The sequence below is a fragment of the Cynocephalus volans genome, chromosome 2 (genome assembly GCF_027409185.1).
Source record: "Cynocephalus volans isolate mCynVol1 chromosome 2, mCynVol1.pri, whole genome shotgun sequence".
NCBI lineage: Eukaryota > Metazoa > Chordata > Mammalia > Dermoptera > Cynocephalidae > Cynocephalus > Cynocephalus volans.
In genome coordinates, this window is record NC_084461.1 from 190,228,444 (window position 1) to 190,252,212 (window position 23,769).

Here is a 23,769-nt window from a genome sequence, read left to right on the forward strand (position 1 = left end):
TTTTCATGTTTCACAAAATATTATTATTTTATTGATTTTTTTCTTAACCATTTAAAAATGTAAAAAACACAGAAAAACAGGCAGAGGCTGGAATTGACTTGGCCTGCCGGCCATAGTTTGCTAGTTTCTTCCAACATTATATTAAAAATTTTCAGGCATACAGAAAATTTGAAAGAATTTTACAATGAACACTCATTACATAGGTTTTACAATTAACATTTTACTGTATTCACTTTATTGCACATCTACAATTTCACCATCCTTCTAACCACCCATAAAATCATCTTATTCTTCTGATGCATCAGAATGGCCTTTTGAAAAAGAAAACAGCAGCAACCCCTTCCTAGGCCAGTATGAGGTGGTAAGTGCGTCAACTGAGCAGACAGGCAACAGGAGAGAGTAGGTTTGTGGATGAATATTGCCATTTTTCATATATAGGCAACAAGTAATAATCTTTCAAGGAAGAGAACAGATGATTTGCTCCTGTATCGGCTAGGAATATGCCTGGCAGCAAGTAACAAAATGTGCAACATATGCTGTTGGTGTCCTGCCCAGACATGTGCTCTAATGCAAGTACCCCCAAAAAACTCTGTTTAAGGCTTTCTATAGCCATAAATCCAACATTTTCTTATTTATTTACTTATTTATTATTCATCTTCCCATTGGTGAAATATAAGTTCCATGAGAGCAGAGACATCTCAAACTTATTTACTACTGTATATGCTCTATGCTAGACAAGTTTATTGGTATAAAGACAATATTCAATAATATTTTAGGAATAAGGAATGAGTCCATCTTACACATTTCATAAGTTGTATTTTATTATCTTTCTTCTCTATGTCCTGCTATCTTACAATCTCAGCTAATTTCCTCTGTTCCATCTTCCAGTTTACCAATTTTCTCTTCAGTTGTGTTTATTGAGAGGGTTTGGTTTTTTTGTTTGTTTCTGGTTTTATTTGCATTTTTTTTTTTTTTTCATTTCTAAGATGGTGGTGATGGCTGTTGGTTTTCATAATTGTCCTTGTTTTATGGATAGGATGGAAATTATAATAAATATAATGAATACTTAAAATGGATATAATACCTCATCTAGTCCCCCTGAGGATGTTAATTGTATATTTCTAGACTCTAAGTTCATTGTGTGCTGCTAAAACAGACTGGGAAATATATAAAGAACAGAAATTTATTTCTCACAGTCTGGAGGCAGAGAAGTCCAAAATCAAGGCACAAGCAGGCTTCCAAGGGGGTCTCTTTGCTTCCAAGATGGCACCTTGAACACTGCATCTTTTGGAGAAGAACACTATCCTCATGTGACAGAAGAGAATTGACCTACAAGCCTTTTTATAGTGGCATTAATCCATTCTTTGCCCTGATGACCCAAACACCTCCCATTTTGCCCCACCTCCCAACACAGTTGCACTAGGGATTAAGTTTCCAACACATGAATTTTGGAGGACACATTCAGAGCATAGCAGATTTCTTCTCCCTTATTGATTATTTTAATTTCCTTACATGTGAGTTCTTATGTTGTTAATGTTGAATCTTTTAAAATGGTTTGGCATTGGCACCTGTGGATACATGTGTGTACTTGTTTTGTTTTGTTATTTTGGGTTCTGCTTTTGCTTTTGCTTTTGCATTGGGGATATTCTAGTAGCCTCCCTATGAATTCTGTATCTGCTTACTGCAGCTGAAACCAGGAGTGAGGGAGTGGAAGGTGCCAGGAACCAGTCTTCTGCACACAGGGCTTCCTGTTCTTCTGGATATGGCCAGGCATCCTGAGCATTTCTGTGCCTCTCTTCCTCGTCCTCACTGCTCCATTCTGTAACAGGCACCTCTGCTGTATGTTACTCACCACAGGAGGTTTGGGGAAGAAGACAAGATGACCCTATTGACTATCATTATTATGTCAGTGCAACTTACAACCATGACAGCTGATCCAGAGTCTCTTCTCTCCCTTTAGTCCATTGCCTGGAGCCTGGAGCTCCTCAGAGCCCCTCGTACTTTGCATAGGTACCCTCTCCTTCACATGTTTTGGGCTGCAATTTCCTTCTTGGTGCAATCCCCTATCTCTTTCTGGGGTTTAATAGTTTCCAGTACCTAGGGCATTTCTATTTAGGATCCAGCAGCATTATTAAATTTTTTCATCTCTTTCCTGTCATTTTTAGACACCTGGGGTTGGAGTTGAAGACTCGTGAATCCACCATCTTTACCCATACTGACCCTTCTGCTCTCTATCTTCTAAAAATTCCTCAAGTGTCCTGGTCCCTTGATGACACTTTTTCTCAATTTCCAACCCTGTTGATTTGCATGATGCTTTTAACATATCTTTGCTGTAATTTCAATAGGATCTTGAGCATGTGTTCAGTCCACTATCTTGAATGGAAGGTTTCTAAAGTGACCTATGAGTCAGAATGATGACTGTGATTAATGGGCAAACACAGAAATCTTGGCTGAGTCCCCTGGTTTGAATCCCCTTTACAACATCTAGCCTAGGAAATAGTCCCCTGCCTCTATTTGAATATCCCTAGTGATTTAGTGCTCACTACTCAAAATGTAAACCTGTGTACACACTGGCAGTCCAGCAACTCTCCCTTCACTTGATCATGACCTTGGAAATTCACTCTGAACCCATCTACTTCCTTTCAGTTAAGGTGCAAACTTCAGGAAACTCTTATTAAGATTAATTGTTGCACTCAGAGGTGGAGTAGATGCTGGGTCCCTGAGCCAATGGGACAGAGGGCTGAGAGGAGGGGGATGAACTGTGAAAGAGGCCAGACCTGGAAGGAAGCTCAAGTATGCAGACTCTAGGCACTTGGGTAGAGCAGCAACAAGGAAAGAGTAGAAGAGGGAGGGGACACAGGCCATGAAGATAGAACAGCAATGCAGCTGGATTCAAATCTCTACTCTGCAGCTTGCTGTTCACCCAGCTTTGTGTCAGTCCCCAAAGGATTTCACTATAGTAGCTTTATAATGTTTAAATAAGTAATATTATTGTGTGAAGTACCATTCCAGACTTATTTTCCTTTCTCAATTCTCCTTATTAAGAGAATTCTTGATTCTTGTAGACAGATTTTAGAATGATACATTCGAAGTTTTTAAAAATGAGATTTTTATTGGAATTACATCAAATGCATAAATTATTTAGGAAAAGTTGGTTCCTGTAGAGCACAGTGCTGAGAGGTTGGGCTGGTTTGAAACCAGCCTGACAACTTTCCTCCCTTGTGACCTTAGAAATTACCTAGTTCCTCTTTACCTTAACTTCTTCATCTATCAAATGAGTGTGAAAAATAGATTTAAAAGATAATACCCATCTTTCCATGAACTTTTGAAGTACCCTCGTATGTAAAGCAGTGCAGGACAAGCATTCTGCAAGTGTGCCTTATTATGGGTTGTGGTGGTGGTGGTATTTAGAATGCATCTTTTAACCAGAGAGCAAGTAGGAGCTCTCAGTTTATGTAAATACTCTCTCCTTTATGTAAATGCTCCCTCCGGGCCAATCAGTCTAGCTCTGACTACTTCTTCAGTAAAACCTGCATGTTTCTTAAATGCTCAGGGTGTGTTACTCGGTGCCAATCCAATGCGTTCTGTGAACCTGCTGCTGTAGAGGTATTTTGTTTGGTTGTGTCTGGTTCATCGGAGTTGGAGCCATGAGCCGTGAGTCCAAGCAGAGGAAGGCGTGGCTGGGGAGAGGACCGAGAAATGGGAGCAAGCGCCCGGAGCAGCTGAAAAGAAACGAAACTGAAAGCAGGAAAGGAGGGAGATCACCGCAAAGTCGGGGAGGAGGTGAGGAAGCTGGGGGAGGCCAGGTCAGCAGCGGCCCATCCTCTCCCCAAGCCCCGCGCAGACCCGAGGACAGGGAGCTGCCCGCGCCTGGGGGCCAGCGAGAGGGGCGCGTCGCGGAGAGCCAGGCAGGCACCCGGAACCCGGAGCCCGCGGCCGCCCCGGAGCCCACCTCTTCTCGCCCCCGTGCCGGGCAGCCATGGACGTGTACCGCACCCCGGCCGCCGCGCTCGACAAGCTGGTGGCCCGCAGCCTGCAGCCGCCGGGGGAGTTCGTGCGGGCGGCGCGGCGGGCGCTGGGCGCCCTGGTCTGCGCCCTGACAGAGCGCGGGGGCCGCCCCGGCCAGCCGCTGCCGCGCGTGCTGAAGGTGGTCAAGGTGAGGGGCCCCGGCGAGGGGGCCGGGCGGGGCCGGGCCGACCTCGGGGCCTGCATCTGTCGGTAGGGGCAACACTCGGAGGTCGCTTCAGCCTCACGGAGCCTTACTGCGGGGGGGGGGGACTTTGTCAGTTTGTGCTCTTCTCATTCCTTTCTTTAATAAGTGCCAGCACTGTTCTAAGTGCCCTGAAAATACACTGTTCACAACAGCCCTGCCAGACAGGGATTAAACCCCACTCGACAGATGGGGAAACTGAGGCACGGTCAGTCAAGTAACATGTCCAGTGCCTGTAAGAGGCCCAGCCAGGGTTCGAATCCAGGTAGTCTGATTCCTGCATCTGTGCTCTTAAAGGCTGCCCCTCACTCATTCACTCCCTCATTCACCCCGTCATCTGAACAGACTAAGAACCTCAGGCTAGGCCTGACCCTAGGATGCAGAAATCATAATACTCTGTCATAGCCATAATAACTCAATTGACTGAGAAATTACCGAATAACAGTGAATATTATCTCATTTAATAAGTACTATCTCATTTAATCCTCACATTCAGTGAGGTGGGGGATGGGAAAACTAAGGCTGAGCATGTTTAAGCCACTGCTGTAAGTCACTTTTTGTCATTTAAACATTGTGCCACACTGCAACTGTGACGTCAGGATGCTCACAGACTCAGAGAGAAGACACTGCTGAACCCTCAGGGTAAACTCCTGGATGCCAGGAATGGATGGAGGGAACCTGGGTGGGGTAGAGCAGATTTGGAGCTGTCAGAGGAAGGGGTGAAAACACAGAGCAAGAGATGGCCTCAGAGGACCTAGTGGCTTCCTAGGACTGAATCTTAGCTTAGAAGATGGAGGAGGAGGAGGACAGACTTATAGCCTAGGAGATGCGGAAGCCTGTTTCTGCCTCTGAGATGGACAGGAGGGATTTCTGTGGAGCAAGAGTTAAAGACTCTCTAAAGCCATGGCATCCTTAGTTTCCCTGGAAAACCTGGCACAGATCTTTTGGCTAAATTTAGCTTATGGCCTTCTGATCGCTCAAGGCTTTGAAAGAGGAAGTGGGTAGGGCTTGGGCTTTATTTCAAGGGCCCACACTATCATCTTGAGATGCCATTCCCCACTGAAAGGACTCCTTGGAGGGATGACAGATTCCAGAGCTGGGGTGGGATGTACAAGATGAGTCTGGGGCTTCTGGTTGGACCAGAAATCAAAGAAAGGGTCACAAACCTCTGGGGCCATGTGAGACTGCTCCCCCACACCCAGGGCCAACATGAAGGATCTGTCCCACCCCAGTCATCACCACCAAAAAATGCCTCCAGACTTTGCCAAATGTCCCCTGGGGACGCAACTGCCTACTACTGAGAATCACTATCTTAGACATGCCTGTGAAAGTGTCTGTGGATGAAATGAGACATTGGCTGGAATTTCTTTTAAAATCACACAAAGAAGAAAAAGGGGATCAAACCAATGGGGCAAATGTAGCAAAAGACTTCTCTAAAATCCTCTCTTGTGTAACTTTAGTCAAAACTATTTTTAAGTAAATTAATGTATGGGTGGGAAAAAGAATGTGGTTTCAGAGCCTGGCCTCCTGGGTTCGAATCTTGGCCCTGCCTCTTCTAGCTTGGGGCAGGGGTGGGGGGTGGTGTCATGTGCCAGTGACAACCTCTCTATCTTTTGTTTCCTCCCTTGTAAAGTGAGCACAACAGTACCTTCCTCCAGGGATTATTAGGAAGGCTAAGTGAGATGGCTGTGTGCGAAACATGTAGGGGATGCCCAGTCTGTAATATTCTTATGTCTGTTCCTGCTTGGTGGGCAGCCCCCAGTGTGGGAGCTGGAAGTAAAGGGACTGTCATAATCATTGGGATAATTAGGGGACCCAGTCTGGGGCAAGACTTGTTCCTGAAAGGCTTAGTCCTGGTTCTTGCCATTTACTGGCTATGTAACCTCACTGCTCACCCTCACTCCCATGTCTGTAACCACATGTAACCACATCAGGGGAGATTTCAAGTGTCCAATACCAGGCACAGAGCAACAGAGCAGAGTTTGCTTCCCAAATCCTCAGGATGGAAGCTTTCCAGAAAGAAACACTGGTCAGAAAGGTCTCAGAAATTCAGTGAATCATACCACAGTTTTGTAGTCATCCCAAGCAAAGGTCATGAACATAACGTTCTGCAAAGAAGAATTTGATTTGTTTTACTTGCAGTTTTAGTTTTTTTAAAGTTAGTTGCAAACATATAAAAATCATGGGTTTACATATTGAAATTGATTCTCTTGAAAACTCAGACCTGGTTGCCCTGGGTCTGCATTCTTGCCTATAGATGTGTGGCCACAGTCTCCACCCAGCCCATTTGCCTCACTTAAGTTGCTGGCCAGCCTGCATGGGCACTAGAGTGGGAGAGGGTGGAATTCTGATTTATTTTTTTCTTCTTAGGGAGGCTCCTCTGGCCGGGGCACAGCTCTCAGGGGTGGCTGTGACTGCGAACTTGTCATCTTCCTCGACTGCTTCAAGAGCTATGAGGATGAGAGGGCCCACCGTGCACAGATCCTCAATGAGATGCGGACACTGCTGGAATCCTGCTGGCGGGACCCGGTCCCCGGCCTGAGCCTTAAGTTTCCTGAACAGGATATGTCCGGGGTCCTGAGGTTCCGACTGGCATCTGTAGACCTTGAAAACTGGATGGATGTTAGCCTGGTGCCCGCCTTCGATGTTCTGGGTAAGGGGGCCTGGCCCATTCCAGGGTTAGGGGCAAGATCATGCTGTGTGACCTTGGCAAGCTTCTACCCCTCTCTGGACCTCAGTTTCTTGACTGAACATTTTGGTTTGGACCAGACAAGGACCAGGAAGGCCTAGTTCCTCCTGGATCTGTAGTCCTGTGTTAAGATGCTTGGCCCTTACCCAAGTATCTTGAGGTTTCCTTCAGCAACTGCCTAGAGCAGTACTGCTCAGCCCTTCCACAAATACCCCAAAGGCAAAGGCAAATCGTAACTGGCAACAGGGGTCTGGGGACAAGACCAGAATTCTGCAAAATCTTGTATTTATCTTGAAAACATTAATGTGGTTTTTGCATTCTCTTTCAATAATATACCTATGCTTGATTTAATATAAAAATATGCCTCTGTAAATATTCTCATCTGTAAAATGAGGATAATAATAATGGGGATAATAGTAATCTATCTTATAGAGGTGTTGGAAGAATTAAATGCATTAATACATGTAACAAACTTAGAAGAGTGTCTAGCACCTGATAAGGGTTCGATGAGGGCTTACTATTATTATTCCTATTCTCATTATTATTATTTACCTTGATGCTCTGGGAGACAGCTTTACCCCTTGGGCAGACCGCACACTCCCCATGCCTAGTATACCCACTTGCGGGGTACACATATTAATCATAATAGTTACTATTTATTCAATGCTTAACTAATCTAAGAACTCGACACGCTTTATCTCATTGATTCTTCACAACAAGCCTGTGAGATCTGTACTGTTTTGTCTTCCATTTTACCATTGGGGAAACTGAGACACAGAGACATACAGTAACTCGCCCAAAGCCATACAACAGATAAATTGTGGCAACAACCTAGGGAAATATGAAGAGTGTGTTTATTTACATTTCCCAAGCCATGCTCGTGGTAGTGGTGGAAGAAAAGGCACAGACTGTAAAGTCATCCAGCTCGGAGTTCAAATCCTGACTCCATCACTTGCCAGCTCCATCACTTGGGCAAAACACAGAATTTCTGTGTGCCTCAGTTTCCTCAGCTATAAAATGGGATGAAGAATTATACCTGTCTCTTAGGGCTGTGGTGGGGATACAATGAGGAGGTACATGTAAAATTTTCAGCCCAGTGCCCGGCATGTAGTAAGTGCTCAAAACACATTAGCAATCACCGCTAAGGGATCAGGACCCCTTGCCTTCTCCAGCATCATTTTCTTCTTCCTGTGGCACCAATTAATTAAAGGTATGCACAGTGGTTTTTTAGTACTACCTGAGGGAGCCTCGGGGAGGAAATAATCGCCAGGTTGTCGGTACTTACTCCTGACTCAGCCAGAGGCATCGTCCTTGTTTAATCATTTTGGAATGCAGTTGCCCTTCTTCGGGCAAATGCTTGGCCATTTGGGAGGAAGGGACTGTCCCTCTGCATTCTAGAGTGCAGCTCTTCTTCTCTGCCTCCTGAAAAGCTACGGGCTCTCTTCCAAGTCCCCCAACTCCCAAGTTGCCAGATTTCCCTTCGTCCAAATTCTTCCCGCTCTCTCCCAGCGCACCAACACTGTCCTCCGTCCTGTGTCCTCAGCACCCTTCCTAACTCACAGTTCTTCACACCCACAGGACAGCTCAGCTCTGGTGCCAAACCCAAGCCCCAGGTCTATGCCACCCTCCTCAAAAGTGGCTGCCAGGGGGGCGAGCACTCAGCCTGCTTCACAGAGCTGCAGAGGAACTTCGTGAACACTCGCCCAGCCAAGCTCAAGAACCTGATTCTGCTCGTGAAGCACTGGTTCTGCCAGGTGAAGCCACTTGTGAGGGTCCTCGCTCCAGACATGACTGATTTGTGCTTTCATAATTGTGGAAATCTTTTCTTATGTTCAGTGGCCATTCATGTTCTCTTTCTGTGAATTGCCTGTTTCATGCCCTTCAACCATAATATTCTTTTGGGTTAGTTGTCTTCTTGTTGTTGATTCGTTGAAGTTCTTTCTATATTGTGGGTGCCAATTCTTATAATGTTAACATAATGCAAATGAATTTTTCCAGTCTGTGGCTTGTACTTTTGCTCTCTTTAAAGGTCATTTGTCACAGAAAATATTTGAATTTTAATGTAATCAGATGTGTTAATTTTTTTCTTAAGTGATTTGTTCTTTGTGTGTCTTAAGAAGTCTTTCCCTATCCTGATTTTCTAAAATTATCTTCCCATGTTTCTTTCCAAAAGGTTTGCTATTCATATTTAGGGCTTTGACTTATCTGGAATATTGTATGTATGGTATGAGGTAATGTGGAATTGTACACCTCCTGCCCCAGCCTCAGGAATGTCCCACTCGCAGTGTTCATGCTTGTTGACAGACTCTTGTGCATTGGAGGAGGTACACCCAGCCTATGCTTGGAGATGAAGGAACAGAGCCACCCCCAAAATCTTGGGACACATGGTTTGGTCCTTCTCTTGGACCACTCATCATAAGCAGGTCTGAGTATGAGGAGATCCTGGATTCTAATTCTGGCTCAGCCACTGACTTGCTGTGTGATCTTGGGCAACTTCCTAGCTTTCTCTGGGCTTCTGTCTCTTCCCTTGAACATAAAGGAGTATATGAGTCTGTAAGTCTTTCTTGGGTTCTTCCCACATAAACAGGATTCTCCAGGGGCAGGAAAAGCTAATAGCCTGGTACTTATTAAATGGGCAAACTATGGAACCAGCCTGCCTGGGTGCTAGAAATATCCTATCTTGATCTGGGTGATGGGTACACATGAACACTGAGGCTTATTTGTCACACCCCAGAGAGGGGGTAGGTGAAGGAAGCGTGGGGCTGCTGGACACTTCTAGCCTGAAGGTCACTTCTGGCAAGCTAAAGTGTCCCCTCCCAAGTTATCCTGCCAGCCCAGAAGCCTGAGATTCTTGCCATGGTGTGGCATAAATCTCGTCCTGGTACATGGAGACCCTGGGTATATGGTACAGAAACAGAAATCATGTGTGTTAGGATGGGGGCCAGGGGACTGGAGGGATGGACAGAGCCTTGATCTGCTGCCCTACCCTTAGTCCAGAAGTGGGAGGACAATGACCTGGTACCCTTTTCTTTGGGTACCAAGCTGCCCTTCTTCTCCAGTCAGCATCTGACTGGAACAGCAGATGTGCCTTAGCTTTATTTGGTGGATAGGAAGCAGTTTCAGACTCCCTGATAGCTTCTCTCTGACTGCCCCGTGTTTCCTGGGGGCTTTAAATTCATACTTCTTCTCCCTGTAGTATGAGCCAACCATTGCTGAAGCCACCATCACTGAGGGCAGGTGAAAAATGCCAGTTACTCTTGGAACAGGCTTAGAACACAGCACCTTGTCCCAGGCTCAGCCTGCAGGGTCCCCAGCCTGGAGACTGAGCTATCCCGCAAAGTTCTGCAGACAGCTAGTTCTCTTCCCTCACCTCATCTGTCTGAGCCCCTTCCCCACCTTTCACAGGTGTGCCCCCAGGAGGCAAGGAAGGAAACGCTGCCCCCTGTCTATGCCTTGGAGCTGCTGACCATCTTTGCCTGGGAGCAGGGCTGTGGGAAGGACGCCTTCAGCCTGGCTCAAGGCTTCCGGACTGTCCTGGGCCTGATCCAACAGTATCAGCACCTGTGTGTTTTCTGGACCGTCAACTATGGCTTCGAAGACCCTACAGTCAGGCAGTTCTTGCGAAGACAGCTTGAGAGACCCAGGTACCTCCTAATACCCCACTATCTGCTCTCCTGTCCCTGGGCCCTGGGGAGATAATTAACAATGATAAAACAGGTCATATCTACTGAGGGCCAAAGTAAAACATTGCACCTGCACTTTCTAATTCATTGGATTCAGCCCCAGATGCACATTATAGTCACCTGGGGAGAGTTTTGAAAAATATACCAATGCTTGGCTCCATATATTTCGTGCATGAACATTTTACTGATATATATAACATGCACATCCCGACTGCACATTTCAATGACTATAAAGTGCACTTACCTATGAAACTACCACCCAAATCAAGGTAGGATATTTTTAGCACCTCACTGCATCCCTCCCAGTGAGAAACCCCCCAAAGATAACCCTATTCTGACTTTTATCATTAAAGTTTTGCCTTTCTTAGATCTTATCTAAATAGAATGTTACAGTATGTACTTTTGTGTCTGGCTTCTCTTTCTCAACATTAAGTCTTCAAGATCCATTCATATAGTTGTGTGTAGTTGTGGCTCATTCTTTTTCATCAGTGTATAGTATTCCACTGTGTGAATTTATCATGTTTTCCATTCTACTGATGATGGACATTCAGGTTGTTTCCGTTTGAAGCTATTACAAATAGGGTTGAAGTTATTACAAATTTAAATACAAATATTCTAAACAGTCTTGTACATATTTCTTGGTGCATGTGCATGTCTGTTGAATATGTACCTAGGAATGAAATTGCTAAATAATAGGGGTGTAACTCAGAGTCCAGTGGGGCAGGGGTTCCTGGTATCTTGTGATTCTAATGTTCAGCTAGGGTTGAGGACCATTGCTCCAAGTTCATCTCTACAACAGCCCATCAAAGCAGGCATTGTTGTTATAGCCTCATTTTGCAAATGAGGAAACTGAGGCTCAGAGAAGGTAAGTCATCTGCTTTGGGTCATACAGCTGCAAAGCAGCAGAGTTGGGGTTGGAACCAGGTCTGCTTGAGTCCAGAGCTCCTGATCTTGACTTTCTTACTAACCAGAACTTTCTTGTCTCTCTGGAATTGTAGACCTGTGATCCTGGACCCATCTGATCCCACATGGGATGTGGGAAATGGGGCAGCCTGGCACTGGGATATGCTGGCCCAGGAGGCAGAGTCCTGCTATGACCACCAGTGCTTTCTGCAGGGGTCTGGGGACCCTGTGCAGCCCTGGGAGGGGCCGGTGAGTGAGGGGTTCCATTGGACCCTTGGGTTTTGCACTTAATTTACATATTCTATGTTTCCTGAGCATCTACTATGTGCTGAGGGCCATGTGGAATGGAATAGAGTGAAAAAGAGGGGGCAGCAGGCATGTAAAGCAATCTAATCAACAGGCTGAGATCACTTGGAGGAAGGCACACCTCTGTCTTTCAGCAGTTATTGTCCACTTGCCAGGCTTTTCCACCCATAACTAGGGGCACATTTTTGCAGTTTACCACCCTATCAGACACCTTTTTTTCCTAATCTGCACAAAGGCACCATGTGGGCTAGCCATGGCCCTCCCACTGAGTCACCCTGCTGTACAAAGAGAAGGGACTAGGAGAGAAGGAGTTGGGTGGATGCAGAAACCTCTGCACCTGGACGAGACAGCTTCTTCAATCACCTTCCAGGGCCTTCCACGTGCTGGGTGCTCAGGTTTGGGTCACCCCATCCAGCGAGACCCTGACCAGGGGACCCCTGAAGACAGTAGGAGTCTCAATGCTGTGCTACCAAGGGCAAGGAACAAGCAGCCCTCATGCCCAGCTCCCAGCCCCTCGGGGGCGGCCAGTATAACCTCCTCTGTGCCAGGGACAGCCTCACATCTGTCTCAGATCCCTACCAAGGAGCTGGACAGCTTCATCCAGGACCACCTGAAACCAAGCCCCCAGTTCCAGGAGCAGGTGAAAAGGGCCACTGATGTCATCTTGCGCTGCCTCCGGGAGAACTGTGTCCACAAGCCCTCAAGAGTCAGCAAGGTGAGTTGGCAGATGGAGACATGGAGGGGACCCTATCAAGGGACCACAGTGGGAGGGGAAGGAGTCACAGCAAAGGAGCCGAGGTTGGGCAGGGGAAGAGGACATCCATGGAGGGTTGGTTTGCTGGCTGGTGGTGTATGTTTAAATGCCAGCTTTGTTTTTATGATACAGTTTTTTAAAAACCACTATTACAATAATCAGATCACTTCCCTTCTCAGCTCAAAATCTTCCAGCGCCTCAAGGCCTTTGCACTGACTCTTTCCTCTTTCTGGAATGCTCTTCCCCCATCCACTTGGCTCTCTCCTTTAGGTCCTTGATCCAATGTTGCCTTCTCACTGAGGCCTGACCACACAATTGAAAATTGCAGTCTTGCACTCCTAGTGCCCTTCTTGCTGGATTTGCCTCTGCAAGCACTTAGTATTTTCTCATGAAGGAAGGAAGAGAGAGAGGGAAGGAAGGGAGGGAGGAAGGAAGTGAGGATAAGAAGGAGGGAGGGAAGAAAGAGAGGGAGGGAAGAAGAGGGAAGGAGGAAAGGGATTGATTGCAATAGGCCGATAGAGCACATCTGCAGGCCCAGTTTGGCTCTGGAACCTCAATTTGCAAGCACTGGCCCAGATGTGCAGTAGTAGGTGCTGCAGATGTTTTGTCCTAACTCCATCCCGTCCCAGTTATCTGTTGCTGCATATTGGTGTGATTTTGTTCAGGCTTGAAGGAGAAGAAGGCAGTTGCAGGCAGATACAACTTGCCTTTCGGCCAGGCTTCTGAAATTCCAAAGTCACAGGGCCCATACAGTCTGCCTCTGTCATGGTGCTTCCAGATCCAACATCAGCAAGAGAGCAGTTTCTGGGCTGCAGATGGGATCACGGTCTGACTCCTGGGCTCTGAGAGGGTCCCTGGTCTGAGCTGTTCTTCCCACCACAGGGCGGCTCATTCGGCCGGGGCACAAACCTAAAGGGTGGCCGTGATGTCGAACTCATCCTCTTTCTCAACTGCTTCACTGACTACAAGGACCAGAGGGCCCACCGTGCAGAGATCCTTGATGAGATGCGGGCACAGCTGGAATCCTGTTGGCAGGATCAGGTCCCTGGCCTGAGCCTTAAGTTTCCTGAGCAGAACGTGCCTGAGGCTTTGCAGTTCCAGCTAGTGACTGTGGCCCTAGAAAGCTGGATGGATGTTAGCCTGCTGCCTGCCTTTGATGCCATGGGTGAGGGGCACCCAGCCTGTGCCTTGGAGAGTTATAGGAACCCCAGGGGACCAGGGGGTACCTAATGGGGGCACCTGCCATCCTCTTGGTGATCCTAATTCCCCTACTTGACCAAGCACTGAAAATTACTTTGAGATATCTAAAATAATCATCACCATCAAGTCTTAGAATTACTTAGTGCTTTTAACTTTACAAAGATTTTAATTATGAATTTTTTCAAGCATATAGAAAACTACAGACATCATACACCCTTGTGCCCCAATTAAGATTTAACAAATGTTAACAGTTTGACATATGAGTATCTGCTTAGGATTTTTTTATTTAAGAAATTTCATGTTATACTTTCCTTCCTTATTTTAGGGAGTTTACTCTATAATTCATTTTCTTAACTTTTGGAGGTGAATCTTAGCTTAGTAATTGTCAATCTTAATGAAAGCTTTTAAGGCTGTACATTTCCTTTTCAATACCATGTTAGCTGCATGGCAAATGTTTTGATATGTACTTGTACAATTTTTATTATCATTCAGGTCTAAATGTTTCATACTTTTAATTATAACATTATAATTTGTTTTGCTTTTAATATTTTGAGGCTATGTTATTGGGAGCATATAAATACATAATTATTCTATATTATTGAAGTTTTATCATTAAGTAATCATCCTCATTATTTCTAAAAATTCTATTTGTCTTCAAGTGTCTTGTCTCAAATTAATAGAGCTTATTAGTCTTTTATTAGTATTTTCCTGGTATACATTTTCCATCCTTTATTTTTAAGGATGTGTTAACAAATTTTAATTCAACCTCTTATAAGTAGCATAAAGCTAACAGATAAAAATGAAACAAACAACAATAATATAATGCTTTCAAAGTGTTTAATAATATATTAAAACACTAATAATAGGAGAGATTATTTCTTCCATTTTTATACACTCAAATTAAAATATACTCAAATTAAAATCTCCGAGCATAATTAACAGTTCTTTTTCTCACCATTGCTTCTTTATTTCCAGTTTTTTTTTCTTCTGTATTCATTTTCCTTCTTACAGAAATACATCTTTTAGTACTTTTTCATAAAGAGTTTATGAATAAATTTTCTCAGACTTTGTCTAAAAACCTTTGTTTCACCCTTATGCTTGAATGGAGTATTTGACAGTTGTTTTCCCTCAGATCTACTTTCTCCTGACCACTGTAGCTACTGATGAGAAGTCTGCTGTCAGTTTAGTTGTTATTTCTTTGTAAATGATCTTTTCTTGTTAGTGTGTACAGTTTTTTGTTTGACTTTGACCTCCCTTTAGCTAGCATTTAAGGCTGTCTCTTGGTCCATAATATTCTTCAGTTTCTCTTTGATATTCCTGTGCATGGATTTCTTTTTATATATCCTGTTTGGACTTTGTTGTGCCTCCTGAATCTAAGAACTCAGTTCTTCCTTTAGTTTTGGGGAGATGTCCTTCAGTTTCTCTTTGAATATTGCCTCTTCCCTATATTCTCTGTTCTCTCCTTCCAGAACTCCTTTCACATGGTTTCTCACTTTATCCTCCACGTCTTTTTATCTCTCTCATTGTTCCCATCTCTTTACGTCCCAAGGCTACCTGTTTCTCAGGTGCTCAAATCTTTCCTTCATTTTACTGACTCTTCAAATGTGTCTGCTGCCTATTCTTAATTTTTTAAAAAAAATTTCAGTGACTTTATTTTTCACTTATAGAAGTTCTATTTGGCTCTTTTTCAAATCAACCTATCATTTGTTCATAAGATTCAGTTCTCTCATTATGGTTTCAGTTTCTTTTTTCTCTTTAATAATTTTAAACATGCTTAATTTAATATCTCAGATTGTTTTATTATCTCAAATTCTTGAAAGGCTAATTCTCCTATTTGTTGTGTCACTTGACTTTCTCTCATAGTGGATCACTTCCTTGTGTGGTTTGTAATTTTTTATTGTGAGCTCATCTTTGGGGTATGTGGAGCTTTTATTTTCTTTCCTTTTCCTGTGGAAGTTCTTTGTGCTCTCGATTGGAGAAACATCCCTCAGGAACCAAGTTTTTAGTTTGCTTCTAGATGGGTACTGAGAGTTTCACTAATTTCCAGGCCAGGTTATACATTAATTTAGCAGCCTGGGATTTCCTCACCATGCAGATGCTATAAATTTGGACTACACACCCCCATCTAGTATAGGATTGAGGTTTCGGTTTCTCGTGGGGGACTTTTCATTTTTCTCCCGAGCCCTAGCAGCAAGCTTCCTTGAAGCCTCTTTCTGCTGGTGGGTGACCATTTTTAGTTGCCTTCCATGGAGAAGGCATTTATTCTAGAGGCCAGCCTTATGAAAGAAAGGGGTGGGACTCAATTCCAGCTTTCCCCTCTATGCCTTGTTTTTTTCTTCTGGGAGATGACAATAATAGCAATAGTTGATGCTTATTGAGCACATTTAGATTTCATGATTCTTACAATATCCTTCCAAGGGTAAGTGCTATTTATGACCCCCCTTTTACAGATAAGGAAACTGAGACACGAAGAGGCAAAAATCACACAGCTTGGATTTGAAACCAAGCCTGTCTGTCTTCAAAGTTCATTCCCTTAACCACTATGCTACACAGCTTTTCTGGGGTCAAGATGATTCACCTTGCAGAGTTATTGGATGGATTAGTGAAAATTATCAAAAAGCAACCAGTACATAATTGACGCGAAAAAGATTAATAGTCTGTTATTCAATGTTATAGCATATTATTAATTGCAATGTTATTAATTAATGTTAAAATATTCATAAAGACTGGTGAATGGATGGGTTGGTAAATGCTGCTGTCTTCAATTAGAGTTGCACGCTCAGAGTGTTTCAAACTTCCACAGGGCAGCTCAGTTCTGGCACCAAACCTAAGCCCCAGGTCTACTCGACCCTCCTTGACAGTGGCTGCCAGGACGGTGAGTACCGGGCCTGCTTTGCAGAGCTGCGGAGGAACTTCGTGAACACTCGCCCAGCCAAGCTGAAGAACCTGATCCTGCTGGTGAAGCACTGGTACCTCCAGGTGAGGCCTTGAGTACTCCCTTGCTCCTCCTGGATGCAGCTGCTGCCATGGCAACTGCCTCAGCCAATCACTGCTCTCCTACACAGACAGTTCCCCTCCTCTCTTTCTTACTGACCATCTCAACTGAGGGACCATCTCCTCCAACCTCCATCGCATGCCCACATCTGGAAGCCACTGATAGAATCTCTTCTCCATCAAGTCCAAAGTCCTCCTTTCTTGTAGCTAGGGCTCACCATCCCCCTTTAGCCCATCTGTTTGTCCTCTCTCCTCTCTCTGCTAATATTTCTCGTCTTTCCCACCTCCAAGCCTTTGCTTATGTGGGTCCCCCCATTACCACCTTCTTTGCAAGTTGTGCTAAACCCTGAGTATCCTTCAGAGCTCCCTTAGTAAACACTTCTCTGAATTTCAACCCACATTCACTCACTCATGTATTCAGCAAACATCTATTGAGCACCACTGTTGCTAACTGTCATGATGGGTGTTGGAATACCAAGATGGATACATTGCAGCCCCCATTCCTGTACAACCACCCCATATATTCCTTGAGGGGAGACTCCAGGCAAAGGCCAAGTCTGAGCTCTCAGTCTCACTGTGTGTCCTTAGACAAGTCACTACCCTCTTCTGGACCTCAGTTTACCCACCTGTAAAGTGGGAAGCATCAGCCAGACTGTCTCCGAGGTTCTACTCTTTCTATGGTTCTATTTTACGTATTCTCCACCTTCCCAAAGTGCTTAGGGCCATGCTTGGCACACAGTAGGTGCTCACATTCATTAATCTTTGGTTGGCCCTGGGTGACACAGGTTGCAGCTAAGGACAAAGGAGATTGGCCAGCCCGTGCCTCTCTGCCCCCAGCCTATGCCCTGGAGCTCCTGACCATATTTGCCTGGGAGCAGGGCTGCAGGAAGGACCGTTTCAACATGGCCCAAGGCCTCCGGACCATCCTGGGGCTTGTCCAGCAGCAACAGCAGCTCTGTGTCTACTGGACGGTCAACTACAGCATTGAGGATCCAGCTCTGAGAATGCACCTCCTTGGGCAGCTTCGGAAACCCAGGTGCAGACCCATATCCCCCTTGTCTGCCTTCATCCTCTCTTCCTTCCCCACTGTCACCCGGAGTCAGTGTACCCAGGAGTGGTGCAAGGTGGGGTCTGGGTCACTAATCCTGCCCCTAACTCTGCTTCCCTCTAGACTCTTTGAGAAAGCATGAACACAGGAGCCCCATAGGAAAGCATGGCCAGTTTTATTAGCATGATAAAACACCATTTCTCACATTAAGGGCCACCCAACAGTTTTCGGGCCAAAGCAGCCAGCTGAGGTTCCTTCAGCACTTGAGCGAGACTGGGCCACCCCTGAAGTCCTGACACTCTGCCTAGCCCTCATGCTTCCACCCAGTCCCTCCCACCCACCTGCTCCTTCCCTGACTCCCACCTTCCCACCTGCTCTGCCCCCAGGCCTCTGGTCCTGGACCCTGCCGACCCCACCTGGAACGTAGGCCAGGGAAGCTGGGAGCTGTTGGCCCAGGAAGCAGCAGCCCTAGAGACACAGGCCTGCTTTATGGGTAAAGATGGGATACCTGTGGAGCCCTGGTATGTGATGGTAAGAGGCCTTCTCCCAGGTCCCCTTAACCTGCCAGTGCACACATCCTCAGCTGCTATGAGTGTTGGCTGATGATGGCTCACAGCTGCCCCCTTATCTGGAGACTTGCCCTCCACTTGATGCATAGGTTGCAACGTCCCAGCCAGTGCCTGAGTGACATACGGGTGCAAAAGGCCCACCCTCATCTCAAGGCAGGATCAAATCTGTGATGCAATTCATGCTCCAGAGCTCCCCATGGGATCAGACAGAAGCACGTCTCCAGCCGATCCCCTAGTCTTGCTGAGCTCCCTCCCCCACCATGTCTACTACTGTCATTCTCCTTCTGCAAACACTACGCCAGTTAACCATGTGCACAAAAATTCCCATCATAGGATCTGCTTCCAGAGAACCTGACCTAAGACATAAGCCATTTACAGCTCCCCAAGAGATGATTTTATCACATTTGCTTTTTGGCAGCCAGGTCTCATAATCAGTGCTTAACACTCAAGACAATCCAGTGAGACATAGGCCTCTTTATTGCACCCATTTAAAGATGGGGAAGCTGAGGCTGTGCATTGGTGGTGGAACCAGAACTCGAACTCAGGTCCCTCTGATGCTATCTCAGGACCAGCCAACCAGCTGAGAATGAAAGGGGGACATGGGAGATAGTGGGAGCCTTGTCCTCAGAGGACATCAAGGTATAGGGCTTGGGTGTTCCTTGGGAGTCTTGTCTTGAGCTACCCCACCTGCATTCTCTCTGCAGCCAGCTCTCCTTTACCAGACCCCAGCTGGGGACCTTGACAAGTTCATCTGTGACTTTCTCCAACCCAACCGCCAGTTCCTGGCTCAGGTGAACAAGGCTGTCGACACCATCTGCTCATTCCTTAGGGAAAACTGCTTTCGGAATTCTCCTATCAAAGTGCTCAAGGTGGTCAAGGTGAGTCCCCAGACAGCTATAGGCAAGGAAGTCCTGCAGGCTGGTGATCCCTCTCAGGGCAGGGCCAGGCCTGACCCACTTCTGTAGCCCTTCCAGCAAGCAGCACAAGGCCAGGCATAGAGAAGAAGCCAAAATGTGGTCATGAGTAAATGGCAGTGGGAGAGCCTCAATGTGTCCAACAAGTCTCCTTTGGTTGCTAGTGACACCCAACTCAAAAGAAGCAACAAAAGGAAAGGATGCTGGGGATATACAAAATGTCACATTGTCCACTGCACTAGATAAAACCTCAACCCACAATTGGAGAGATGCAGGTGAGACCCAGGTCAGCTCCAAAAAGAGTGTTAGCATAGTCAGCCAGTGAAAAGTCCCAGGACTGCTGATTTGCTGTGTGACCCCAGGCAATTATATTCCCCTCTCTGATCCCTGCCTTCCTCATCCATAACACTTGAGGAGGGTGGCTTGGCTCACTGGTTCTCAACCCTGGCTTCACTGGCTCCACCCTGGAATCACAAAGGTCTTTAAAGTATATACAGATGCCCAAGCCCTATCCCAGGCATAATTAAATCACAGTCTAGGGAGATAGGAGCCAGCCATCTGTCATTTTTAGAGGTTTCCAGGTGCAGACAAAAGAAAAAAAAAGAAAAAGAAAGAAAAAAACCACCACCAACAACAAAAACCTCTCAACTCCCCCCCAAAACATGATGGAATGAGAAATTTTGCATTTGTTGAAAGGTTAAAACTTTCCTCTTGCACACTTCTTTTTCTTACAACCATGTCATATGAAAGATGTAAGACAGAGAGGTTATTTGACTTGCTTAGGGTCATACAGTGGGTTTCTAACCCAGAACACAGAGCCCACAGGCAGGAGGACATCAAACAGTACTCCAAGGGTCAAGCCACCTGCCGTATCCTCCCCAGGGCGGTTCTTCAGCCAAAGGCACAGCTCTGCGTGGCCGCTCAGATGCTGACCTAGTGGTGTTCCTCAGCTGCTTCAGCCAGTTCACTGAGCAGGGGAATAAGCGGGCCGAGATCATCTCAGAGATCCGCGCCCAGCTGGAGGCATGTCAGCGGGAGCAGCAGTTCGAGGTGAAGTTTGAGATCTCCAAATGGGATAATCCTCGTGTGCTGAGCTTCTCACTGAAATCCCAGACAATGCTGGACCAGAGTGTGGACTTTGACGTTCTGCCAGCCTTTGATGCCCTAGGTGAGGTGCCCAGCCATAGGCCTGAGAAGGGGAAGAGCCGAGTCAGGGCCCCATGGACAGTTGTAGAGGTTGTGCAGTGCACAACCAGGCTACACCTGTTCACATTGCAGGCATTGTAGATGTGTGTGTTTATCACAATGTGCCTGCAAAGTGTCTAGAGAAAAGCGTGCCTTTTCATAATTTGCACAAAGATGCTACATAGGCTAACAGTGGTCAAGCTGGGTTCTAGTCCTGGCAATTCTACTAATATGCTGAGTCACCTTGAGCAAGGGATTTTCCCACCCTGACTCCCAGGGTCTTCATCTGACAGTGAGGACATTTCTGAAGTGTCTCAGCACATCCCCAGCTTTGAGTATTTGTGTGCCACCTCCTCCACCTACCACAGATCCATTTATTCAGTTCATTCAGTAAATGCACCTACTGTTTACCTGGTACTCTTCCAGGCACCAAGGATAAAGCCCTGAACAAAACAGACACAAATATCTTTATATCTCTTCTGTTCTGAGTGTGGACAGGAGAGTTTGCAGAGTGAGAAAATCCCTCGTATCTGAATTTATTTGGTTCCTGAGTTTTGGAGAACAAGTAGCAAGGGAGAGATTTATGCAGAAATTGATCTGGATCTATTCAGTTCCTCAGTTCAGAGAGCAAGAATTTGGATATTAAGGAATGCTTTTAAGTGCAATGAAACCAGAATGGTGATGTCGACCCCTTGCCACATACAGTTCTGTTACCCACAGGAGGCTTAAAGACATGTTAGCGCCCAGTTGAGACTTTCTCCATGATGGGTAGGCAAGTGGTTTGAAAGAGGGCAGAAAAAAGAATATAGCTCTCACCAGGGATTTAATGCTGGATCATGCCACATCTGTGTTCCACCTAGAAACACCCTGTAGCCTCTCATGGGTCCTAGGCCACCCTTAGAGAAATGCCCAAGTGGGAGATCTCAGAAGTCCATTCTAAGTTGGCCCCCTGGGACTCTCCCTCTTCAGGTCAGCTGGTCTCCGGCTCCAGGCCCAGCTCTCAAGTCTACGTCGACCTCATCCACAGCTACAACAATGCGGGCGAGTACTCCACCTGCTTCACTGAGCTGCAGCGGGACTTCATCATCTCTCGCCCCACCAAACTGAAGAGTCTGATCCGACTGGTGAAGCACTGGTACCAGCAGGTTTGACACAGGGACAGGCCATCCCCCAGCTGCCCTGTGCTCTGCCTCCAGGGCACTTTCCCAGCCTAGCCAGGTCCCTGCCTGGGTGGAGCAGAAAGGAGAATACGTCCTAGCTCTGGGACCTTAGGTTTCTTACCTGTAAAGTGTGAGTGACATAACCATGTCACAGGATTTGATGGACTAATGCATGGCAAGGCATCTGGCATATGTAGGTGCTGAATAAAAGTTTGGGGGTCAGTTCCTGCACCTCACCATTGCCAATATGGACCAACACATCTTTCTCCTTGTTCCCCAGTGCAACATGATGCCCAAGGGGAAAGGCTCCCTGCCCCCTCAGCACGGGCTGGAACTCCTGACAGTGTACGCCTGGGAGCAGGGCGGGCGGGACCCCCAGTTCAACATGGCCGAGGGCTTCCGCACCGTCCTGGAACTGGTCACCCAGTACCGCCAGCTCCGCATCTACTGGACCATCAACTACAATGCTGAGGACAAGACTATTGGAGACTTCCTGAAACTACAGCTTCAGAAGCCCAGGTTTCAGTCCTCCCCCAGTGTCCCAGAGACTCAGTCTCGGGGCCACTCACTCTCTCCCCACCTCCTAGGGCACAGAGTGGGAGGACCCTCGTTCTAGAATCAAGTTCCTTTCTAGAAGTGACATTCTTAGCACCTAAGGGACAAGCAGTCAGTTTCCTGGTCACCTGTGAATAGGATTGCAGGGTAAATGCAAGATTCCAAGTTAAATTTAGTTCCAGATAAATGATGAATAACTTTTTATGTCCCATGTAATATTTGGAACATTATGCTTAAAAGATGTATTCATTATTTATCTGAAATTCAAATTTAAGTGGGCATTTTGTATTTGTATTTGTTAAATCTGGCCACCCTACCTGTGAACCCATTAGATAACATAAGCATGTCTCGTTCTTTGGGATTTTGCCTACCTCTGAAATGGGTGCAGAGGTAACAGAGATGCTTTCACAAACTTATGATGCCAGTGGGCAGTGACTGCTTAGAGTGATGTGTTGAAGAAGACTCTGAGGTTGTGATTTGGCTCAGCTGAACAGAGTAGCCTCATCAGTTAGTGGCATCATGGGTGCAGGATCTGGTGCTGTGACTGATTAACAATGCCTGCTTTACTGCAGAAGGGGTAAGTGGTAGCACTGTGATTGATTAGTAATGTCTGCCTGGGTGCAGAATGGAAAAGTGGCCCATACAAAGCTTATTTTCTATCCCTGCCCTGAGTGTGTGCCTGGAGCTCTGAGAAGTCTCTGAGCCCTGCCCCTGGTCTCTGCAGCGTGTTGGGTGAGGGAACAGAATAGTCCACTCAATGCCACAGGTGGGAACCTAGACGTAGCCAGAAATAAGACTGACCTTAGATGGGAATTGCAGGCCCATCATCCTGGATCCAGCTGACCCAACGGGCAACCTGGGCCACAATGCCCGCTGGGACCTGCTAGCCAAGGAAGCTGCAGCCTGCATATCTGCCCTGTGCTGCATGGGCAGGGATGGCACCCCCATCCAGCCATGGCCAGTGAAGGTGAGAGATCTGTGATGCTGAAGGGAGCACCGTTTGTTGGGGTGGGGACAGCATGGTCAAGGGAAGGGCATGACTCCTCCCAAAAGAGCAGGATCCAGTCATGGCCCCAGGTGTGCCCCTGTTCCTCCATTTCCTGTCTGGTTTCAGCTTCTGTAGGAAGGTTGGGGGTAAACAACATCTTCTGTGGCACTCCCCACAGGCTGCTGTGTGAAGCCCAGGAAATCAGTGGTCCTACCGGATGGATGCCAGCCCTCAGAGTCCCCTGCCAGATGAGCCTCTGTGTGTGTGTGTGTGTGTGTGTCCAGTGAATCCACTCTCCTCCTCAGTCCAGCCTCCATCTGATCGCCCTGCCTCACTGCTCTCTCCCTCTTCTTCCTGCTGCCCACTCTGCTTACCCAGCCTGATTGCTCTTCATTAAACACCACCTTGTATCAGACGGGCATCGCCCAGCTCACACACTGCTCTGCCTCCCATAACTCGCGCCCTGGGGTCCAGATGCCATGGTTTGGCACCAGCCTGCGTTTCCAGCTTCTCCATCCAACACTCCCCTCCCCTGCCATGACTCTATCCTCCTACCACTACTGCTGCCTCCTGCACGTTTCCCGCCCCTGCAAAGAATGCCTCCTCCTCCC

The 23,769-nt window shown here is 46.6% G+C and overlaps 1 protein-coding gene across 1 annotated transcript; it reads left to right on the forward strand.

The window, feature by feature from the left end:
* Nucleotides 1-3,979: 3,979 nt before the first annotated feature.
* Nucleotides 3,980-23,424, forward strand: OAS3 (2'-5'-oligoadenylate synthetase 3). The gene is made up of 16 exons (XM_063088189.1): nucleotides 3,980-4,156; nucleotides 6,581-6,863; nucleotides 8,478-8,653; nucleotides 10,305-10,543; nucleotides 11,581-11,734; nucleotides 12,162-12,506; nucleotides 13,428-13,710; nucleotides 16,549-16,724; nucleotides 17,525-17,775; nucleotides 18,174-18,318; nucleotides 19,061-19,234; nucleotides 20,153-20,438; nucleotides 21,425-21,600; nucleotides 21,896-22,134; nucleotides 22,990-23,137; nucleotides 23,337-23,424. Exons 1-16 carry the CDS (start codon nucleotides 3,980-3,982, stop codon nucleotides 23,346-23,348), a joined length of 3,264 nt encoding a protein of 1,087 aa, XP_062944259.1. The 3' UTR covers nucleotides 23,349-23,424.
* Nucleotides 23,425-23,769: the final 345 nt, after the last annotated feature.

Excerpts from the sequence above, each read along its gene's own strand:
- OAS3 (XM_063088189.1), top strand. The coding sequence starts at position 3,980 with ATGGACGTGTACCGCACCCCGGCCGCCGCGCTCGACAAGCTGGTGGCC. Across the intron at positions 6,864-8,477 it reads GCCCGCCTTCGATGTTCTGG|GACAGCTCAGCTCTGGTGCC; the intron begins GTAAGGGGGCCT and ends TCACACCCACAG. Across the intron at positions 10,544-11,580 it reads AGACAGCTTGAGAGACCCAG|ACCTGTGATCCTGGACCCAT; the intron begins GTACCTCCTAAT and ends CTGGAATTGTAG.